The 8,762-nt window shown below is 42.8% G+C and overlaps 1 protein-coding gene and 1 long non-coding RNA gene across 2 annotated transcripts; one reads left to right on the forward strand and one right to left on the reverse strand.

Moving 5' to 3' along the window:
- Positions 1-2,553: 2,553 nt before the first annotated feature.
- Positions 2,554-4,488, reverse strand: LOC122016714 (pectinesterase-like). The gene is made up of 2 exons (XM_042574102.1): positions 3,497-4,488; positions 2,554-3,400 (listed from the first exon to the last, which is right to left on the reverse strand). The coding sequence occupies exons 1-2, from the start codon at positions 4,452-4,454 to the stop codon at positions 2,706-2,708; spliced, it is 1,653 nt and encodes a 550-aa protein (XP_042430036.1). The 5' UTR covers positions 4,455-4,488; the 3' UTR covers positions 2,554-2,705.
- A 3,319-nt stretch (positions 4,489-7,807) lies between these two features.
- LOC122016110 lies at positions 7,808-8,745 on the forward strand. The gene is made up of 3 exons (XR_006121055.1): positions 7,808-7,950; positions 8,199-8,310; positions 8,605-8,745. It is a non-coding gene; the product is annotated as an uncharacterized LOC122016110 (long non-coding RNA).
- The last annotated feature ends 17 nt before the right edge of the window (positions 8,746-8,762 follow it).

An 8,762-nucleotide genomic window follows, 5' to 3' on the forward strand; every position in this document is an offset into this window, starting at 1 on the left:
GGGCGCCCGGAGCAGGCTTGCCCAGCGGATGCCGAGGGCGCCCAGGTGATCCGAGCGCCCGGACTTGGTCTAGGTGCTCGGAACCGAAGAATTATCCACAAGATGGCATGGAGCGCATCGATTGGTCGAGCCACGTGGTTCAGGTGCTCAGAGAGATTCCAGACGCCCGGAATAGACCTATTTAAAGGCCTTCGGCCAAGAGCTTCAAAACAACAATTGCGACAAGTTTTCTTCTTGCTCGGTGCTCCGAAAAAACTCTTGCGATACTATAAAGTTCCTCCGACAACCGGCGACTCAGATTTTCATATTTTCCTTATTGTCGGTAGCTTTATTTTTTGTTCATGTACTTATCTTGTAACATATTTTGTGAACTATTAGTGGATTGTCCAACAAAAGCACTCAACGAGTGCAGACCTTGGAGTAGGAGTCGTCGAACACTCCGAACCAAGTAAAACCAACTTGTGCTAATGTTGTTTGTTTCTTTCGTTCTCCGCTGCGTAACTTCGTTTTAATTCAAATTTTTCGACGATCACTATTCATCTCCCCTCTAGCATTCTTTCCGATCCTACAAATGATATCAAAACATATATCACTCTGAATTAATGAAACCATCAATCAGGCAAAGGATTCCTTTTCAACCTCTTTCCGTTCACATATATCTAACAAATTCTGCCATGTGACCCCTAAAGTCTCCAGCACGTCATCAAAATTAACTTGATAACTCATGTTAAATCATTAGCTATGTCAAATCAGAAGTGTACGTGTATTCATAGATATGAAAAGAGTTAGATCTTCAAAGGATATAAAGAGAATCATCTATTCATCGAATGGAAGAGAAAAGAAATTAAGTGTGTTTCTTGTCAATATGTCGGATAACCTTATATATACAATGAAATATATTTTCAATCCATCGTAAGAGATATATGATTTATTGGACTTCTACGTTTATAATTAAGTCCATAAAATTCTAACGTAACAGCTGATACATGTAAAAACTTTTATTTCGTCTGTAAATCAACGTATGAAAAGTTTTGATACCTTAATTAGTTGTGAGCATATTCTGTGGGCCCAAGTGTCTTTCCTAAGGATGAATCTTGGCTCACCATCACAAGTTTATCTTCGGTGACCTTTCTGCTTGAGTTGCAAGCTCCTTCCATGATCCTTCGCCAAAGAAAGTATCTTTCGTGGCATCGACTCTACCTACAAGCTTCTTTTGCAACCCTCCACTCAAGCTCAATTCCATAGATCGGTCATCAGGTAAATATGATAATATGATGATCTTGCCTGGGATCTCCAATGAACGAACTATTGGTGAGTTAACGTTAATGTTGACGAGTCATTAATTCCCCAAGAGCAGCGGGGATTTATAAAGAGATATGTCGGAGTCTAGACAGAAGAGTCAAAGAAAGAGAGGTTTAAAATGATGGCTGGAGATGTCCCTGCACCATCACTCTGAGCTCAAGTTAGTCTACCGCGCGTAGAGGAGAATGGGAAAGAATAGTAACAAATGTTGCTTAGATTTAGATAGTTATCTCCACGTCCACAAAAGCAAACAACCTTTTATAAAGCGGTAGATGTACTCTCACATTCTCCACGTGTTCCTAGAACCATGCTTACATTACTATGTCTTATGAAATAAATGGTTACATTGCCTATCTCTTTTCGGTTAAACGGTTGTGCTTCCCGCGTTCTTCAGGAAAAAACGGTTATACGCTGTCTGTATCTTCAGGAAAAAACGGCTCAACGCCTTGCCTGCTATCAATCGGATGTATCGGTCTGATTTTAGGAAACTGAGAGTCAAGGGCGGTATGGAGTCAGAGACTGCACTCGGTCAAGGGCAGTTTGGAGTCGGAGACTACAACAAGTTAGGAGTAGTTTGAAGTCGGAGACTGCATTGAGTCGACACAGTTTGGAGTTGGAGACTGCATCGAGTTGGGGGTAGCTTGGGGTTCGAGGCTGCATCAAGTCGGGGAATCGCTTGGAGTCGGGGGCCAATTAGAGTCAAGTGCGCATGGAATTGGCCAATTTAGAGTTTGAGATCAAACTTTTGTTGACTTTAACCAGGACATTTAACTTTCCCTTAGCCATGTGATACCTTCTAATTACCTCCGGTATAATACGAAAAAGTACAAATGGGTCTTGACACGACTCTTTATAGGAAATATCTATATAAGATTTGAATTATGCATAAGAATTATGCCCCTGGATGTTCAGTTAGATAGAGAATGACAGATCTACTATGATGAAATAAAAATTAAATCCCGACCAACATATTGTTGGAGAAAAATTTCTCCCATTCTCTAATCTTGACGAACGATTATTAATTTATCCCATAATTTATTTCTATAAGATCGATTGATAAGAACGGCTGAAATAAATATAATCACCTCGCTGCAATGTTTGTCTTTTACCAACGCACCTTGCTCATGGAGTGCTGTTCTTCAGTTTCAAAGTATGCTACAACTGTATTTTGAATATTCAATTATTATTATTAGTCAACACATTTTTGTCAACTCTTTGTAGTCTTCTGCACGTTCCGTCTTCAAAATGAAAATTCGTCTTCCATCAAATTGCACGCTGCTCGATAAGAATATGTATCAGACTTTCACAACGTGAACAAGAACAAAAGAATACGAATGAATCAAGTTTAATTAGACTGATCAAAGCTTCTTTAATTATTAATTAATCTTCAAGTAATTTGTTAATTAAAGCTTTAATCCTCTGTCATAAGGCACTCCGGCCAGTGACAACCAGTTGTCTCCCTGAATGAACTTGCTCGCCGTGAAATTGTCCGCATCGCCGGACCTAATCACATGAAATCCCGGCCATTTGACCCGGCTGGCAGTCCCAGCGCCGGGCCCCGAGTTACGGAACTCCGCATAGTACAACGTTGCCAACGCGAAGCTGCCGTTCCACGGCAACCACCCTGCCGGATCGACCAACGCGTCGATGAACGACTCCATGATCACCGTCCTCGAGTAGAGCCGCCACGGCCGGCCGAGGTACGTCCTCGTCGAGTGGCCTGCCGCCTTGAGGTCGGCCGCGGCGAGGAACCTGCAAGACTGCATCGAGGTGCCGGTGTTCTGGTTGGGGTCGCTCCGGCCCTGGGCGGTGATGGTATTGCCCTGCCCGTGAAGAGGCAGCCGGGAGTAGACGTTGCATCGCTGGAAGACCGCCGCCGCGTCGCCGAAGATGTAGTCGACGGTGCCGTAGATGTCGCACTCGCGGTAGAATTGCCGCATCGAGTGCGCGTAGAGCGTGTCCTGGTAGCCCTCGAAGCTGCAGAGGTAGAAGGCGGAGAGGTCGGCCCCATTCCGGACGGCGACAGCCTGGCCCTTCGCCGGGCCGGCGGTGTTTCGGAAAGTCATGTTCATGGCCACGAACCCCTGCCCCACCACCGCTGCAGAGCAGAGCAGAGCAATTCGATTGTTTACTATCTAAATAAAGGAATCGATTAATGGTTAAATTCTTCGACTTCTATAATTCGCATATATACCAAACGTTGCGCTGTTGAAGGTAGTCCGGCCGTCGGCCACATTATGGTTTCCGGTGACCACCGTCTGGTTGATACCTTCGCCGATCATCATCAAGTACGTTTTACGCTGCCCGACGACGACGTACTCCTGGTAGATTCCGGCGGCGACGAATATCAAGTAGTAGCCGGCGGTGGTCCCGTCGAGGTTGCTTGGTGCCGAGTTGACGGCGGCGGTGATGCTGGTGTAGTCCCCCTTTCCATCTTGGCTCACCAGCACAATGTTGTGCACTAGAATGGTATCCGTGCCGGCTTGCGGGAGTCGTTGGGTACGGCGCCTCCACCTCTCGAGCAGCTCTCTCTTCGAGCCCGAGATCCACAGCGGCAGCCGGCGATCGCCGTCGACGAGAGCCTCGTGGAAGAGCAGTCCTCTGCGGTGCGGCGTTACTTCTGAGGCAGAGCGGTTTCCCCTGTTCGTCTTGTTGGGCATGACCCAAGCCTTGTTGAAGAGCGCGAGGGACATGCTGTAGAGCTTGGTGCAGTCGGAAATGGGCACCGCGAGGCCGTCGGAAATGGGAACCGCTTTCAGGCCGTCGGAGCAGGTCTTTTGGTTGGTCACCAGGGCGGAGAGCAGGGTCTGCAGCTTCTCGGCCTGGTGGCCGAGCAGCGTGTCGGTGTAATTCACCGTGACCGATGCCGTAGTCAAGAAGTCAATGTTGAGGCTAGAGAGGAGCCGGCAGTCCTGGAGGGCCATGACGGCGGTGGGGGACAAGGTCGACCGGCGGGCGAGGTAGAGGTCGACCAAGTCGAGGAACATGCGGGCGTTAGAGAGGGACTTGGCCAGGGAGAAGCGGCCGTAATCGTGGAGGCTGCAGTCTCGCGGCCGCGTGAGGAAGGTAATGCAAAACTTGGGGTCGAGGGTGGAGTTGCAAGCAATGGAAGGGTTGAGCGCGACGGAACGAGGGACCACGTCGGAGAGCATCGGAGCGAGGAGGAGGAGGAAGACAAAGACAGCCATGAATGCATTCTTATGTTAAAAGATAGAGGGTGGTGGTTAAGTTATATAAATAACGAACTTCGGAGGTTAAACTCACAGAAAAAAACAAGAGGATTGGTCATTAAAATAAAGCTTTTTTTCAAAAAAAGATTAATTAATTAAAAATATGGTAAGATGGTCAGACGCTCAGTACGGATCCACAAAATGCTAAGATCATCAAAGCGCTTGTCGAAGCGGAATGAGATAAGTATTATACTTAGTCACCACAAGGAAGAACAACCGAGACCGACCGAGCGGAGGAGTTTCAGCCGAGCGGCTACCCTGCTCGATCGAATAACGGGATCATTGTCGTATCTCTCAATATCCTTTTGAGAGATAATACCTATGACATAGAGCATGGTCAACGGACAGATCGTATGACAAAAACTTCTACTGTCTTGTTAGGGATATACATGCCCTATTAAGATATGGTGTGCACTTTCTTGATATGTCCTTTTATAGGATAAAATGGAGAACGTGTCCATGACCAATTGGAGAATGTGTCCACGTCTCGAGAGAAGTGCGCATGTCATCTACCAGACACTATATAAAAGGGGTCCATACATCGATGGAGGTACTCATTATTCACTATTTACGTCTATGTATATTGTTGTTCAGTCTTTTTTCTCTTTCCGGTGACTGACTTGAGCGTCGGAGGATCAACACCGGGGACCCCTTCCCTGACTAGGCACTGATATTTTTTTATATTTGAAAAGTAGAGCGAGGTCCATATCCAATCAATGTAATAGTCATATTTCTAGTCAATCATCTCCATTATTTTACGACAGAATGAATAAACTTCTCCAAAATTTTTTTTTGTTAAATTATTTTAAATTAATCAAAATTATTTTAAAACGATAATAAAAATGATTACATAGTTATTATAATACTATAATAATATTGTATTAACTATTATACATTAACTATTTAATAATAGTCCGAATCTTCTGGACCACTTTTTATGATCCAGGAGATGGTCCCTTGATGTAGATTGATAGAGATGAATAATCTCCATCTATTTTATAAATAAGGAATATTTATTTTATCAATCCATATTAAAGAATCATCCTTTAGATAAAAAAAAAAAAAATAGTATAGAGGATCTGCCCTCACTTAATAATAGTTAGACATTACAGTAATTAACAATGTTATAGCCAAGACGAGCTGGAGGGACGATGGCGACAGCTGTCCCTCCCCTCTCATTGTTTGTTTTCGTATAAGAGGTGTAGAGGTATATAACTAGTGGGTGAGCACACACCTTTCACAACCCCCGTATTAATTCTGGCTTTTTTTTTTTTTTTTTGTTACAGCACTCGGTAGCTTCTATACAACTACCGCTACAATAATGCTATATATATATAAACACGTGTGTGAATAATGATATCTTTCTATTATTATTTTAAAGGAAAATATTTTATTTAATTTTGATAGGGAATGAAATGCTTAAAAAGGCATGGGTGTGTGACAGCGGAAGAACCAGTTGTTTATATTGAATTAGGGAGACTTTAGGTGACGTAAAGCGCTTAATAGAAATTGTACACTACGTCTCATCGCTGGTGATATGGATTTCTAAACGGCACCCTCATGGGCATCCCATTCGCCAAAAAACAAGGCAAGATAAACAAAAATAAAGTTCCTGAAGCTAGCTACGGTATAACGGAAGGATTTTCAAGTTGTTAATATTCGCAATTACCCATGAGCCTACAAACGAAGACATTGTTGCTTTTAAAATAAATAATTATATTTTATAAAAGCATTTTTTATTACTTTATTTGTACTTTTAGAGTGTATCTTTATTAGTCAGTATTTTAGTTTGCAAATACTGGACGTAGATGATGCTTATGTAATTTGGTCTAACTAGAGAGAGGTGGGAGCGAGTAGAGAATGAATCCCATTCGTTTGATTCTCGCATAACAATTTCAGAGGGCAAAATACAAATATATTCACGGGGAGCCAAAATTGCATGTGAGATAGCCACAATGCTTGTTTGACATCCTTCTATGTTAAAAAAAAAAAAAAAAAAACTTGACGTGAAGGTGCAACAGTCAAACGATTAATCAAGTATTTAAGTATAATTTTTTTCACTATTGGGATGAGAACTTTAAGGATGTTGGAACATGAATGGACCCCTGCGAATATTTTTTGATTTATTTTGATGGTTGATAAAATTTTTTTATAGGATTATGTCGGTCATCTTCAAGATTAGTCGGTTTAAAAAATTAGATATCTATATTACCAATAAAAAAAAGGAAAAGGTGATTATCACCTCTATGACGCGTAATCGAGTTGGTATTTGGGTGAGGAGTTGCCACAATACGTCTCGGGTTTGAATTGTGGGTTTATCCTGTGTTAGGCCCCCTCACCTAGGAGGTTGCTCGGCTGGGCAAATAACCCCTATGATTTACTCCATTCCAATATGCTTAGGACGGTCTTGGAGGGATTCCAAGGTAAGAGTTATCATCTTTTGCCACAAAAGGAAAGGATGATTATCACCCCTCGAGGCATGGTGCAACGATAGAATATTTGGTGGATCTCCAAGGCATCATAGATAAATCCTCAGCTGGAGCTTATTTATGCTCTATTTGATGGAAAAGCATCGAAAGTCACACGAAGTACTATTACCTATGGGTCTGGATCCACTTGCGAAGTGACTGTGTTGCGAATGCAACATGAAATATGATTACCCATGAGCTTGGGTCCACTGGTGGAGCGGTCATATTATGAGTTATAGTTGAGTACTGAGGTGAACACATGACTTTCATTAGTGATGATCAACTTGTGATGGTCGGCTATCAGTGTCCAACAACATGAACATTTTCCAAATTTATTTTGGTAATTGATGAAAATCTTCCATAGATCGGATTGAATTAGTTACCTCCAGAATTAATAATTTCGAATAATTGGTTTTTTAAAAATTAATGATTATTACCATACTGATGCACGGTAAAGGGACCTTACTCTTCCCTTTCACCACTAAAAAAAAAAAAAAAAAAAAAAAAAAAAAAAAAAGCCCAAGAACTCGTTCGGGCCGAATCCATAATGTTTGGGCGCCTAGATGGTCCAAATGTCTTTGCTTCCGAAGCTTCTGGAATCTCTGCCTATCTTCCTTCGTCATACCGAAACCCTCCCTTTCCTAAACCCGCTGTCCTCAGTGTTGGCTGGGACGGGTTGGCGGCGAGTGTAGTTACCTTTTTCACCATGTTTCGGTCTCATCGTCGTCGCTCACGCTCCTCCCTGTCATTCCTCCGATGGCCTCCGCCAACGCTATCTCAGGAGTGTCTGAGGGGGAGAGCGGCCCAGAGGCAGAGGCCCGATGCGCGCCGGAAGCTCGTCGTGCGAGCCATGGCGAAGAACATCGCCTTTGATCAGAGTTCCAGGTCGGCTCTTCAGGCCGGCGTCGAGAAGCTTGCTAATGCTGTCGGTGTAACCCTTGGTCCTAGAGGTATTGCTTCTGTGACTGACTGGTCCTTTCGGTTTCAATTCTTTTCTATTTGCCTTTGTGTGTTCTGTGATTTTTTAGTAGTTTTTCTTCTAGAGTTGGATTTGATTATTGGATACAAAACATCTGTCAGAACTATTATGCGTCCTCTTCAAAAATTCTAGCTGATGTTACTCTCTTATCCGCGCGAGCCTTTTGTATATTGTACAATTGATTATGTGCTTGAAATCCTTGTTTCATATGAGCTGCAGGGAGAAACGTCGTGTTATATGAGTATGGAGCTCCAAAAGTTGTCAGTGATGGTGTAACTATTGCCCGTGCCATTGAGCTATGGAAAATGCTGGTGCAACTTTGATTCGTGAGGTATGTAGTCTCTTTACACGAACCAAGATCCTAGAGCCTAAATTAGCTTCCTTCTGCAGTCTAGTTCGTAGTAGGATGAGTGATACACTGTGTTCTGTTATTTTGAAATGAAGGTTGTCAGAAGGTATAATGTGTTGGATGCACACTGTTACTTGCAACTATGTTAACCTATGTTCTGAATGTTCTTAGCTCTTTTCTAGACATATATTTCCTTGAATTCTTGAAAGTTTTTACTTGTAGTTTTGAATTCTTCTAAGAAGGCTAATATTTGATCAATATATGCATCTGCTGCAGCTGTTGAATCAATTTCTGTTGGCAATGATGAATTCCTAGGAACTATGATTGCTGATGCTATTGATAAAGTTGGTTCTGATGGTATGCTATCTATTGAGTCCTCATCCTCATTTGAAACTACTGTTGAAGTTGAAGAAGAGATGGAGGTAAGACTTGTG

The sequence above is a fragment of the Zingiber officinale genome, chromosome 8B (assembly GCF_018446385.1).
Source record: "Zingiber officinale cultivar Zhangliang chromosome 8B, Zo_v1.1, whole genome shotgun sequence".
Lineage (NCBI taxonomy): Eukaryota > Viridiplantae > Streptophyta > Magnoliopsida > Zingiberales > Zingiberaceae > Zingiber > Zingiber officinale.

Bases quoted from the DNA above. Each gene is read 5' to 3' on its own strand.
- LOC122016714 (XM_042574102.1), bottom strand. From the start codon at position 4,454: ATGCTCTCCGACGTGGTCCCTCGTTCCGTCGCGCTCAACCCTTCCATT. The intron at 3,401-3,496 runs GTATATATGCGA...TCTGCTCTGCAG, and splicing joins CTTCAACAGCGCAACGTTTG to CGGTGGTGGGGCAGGGGTTC.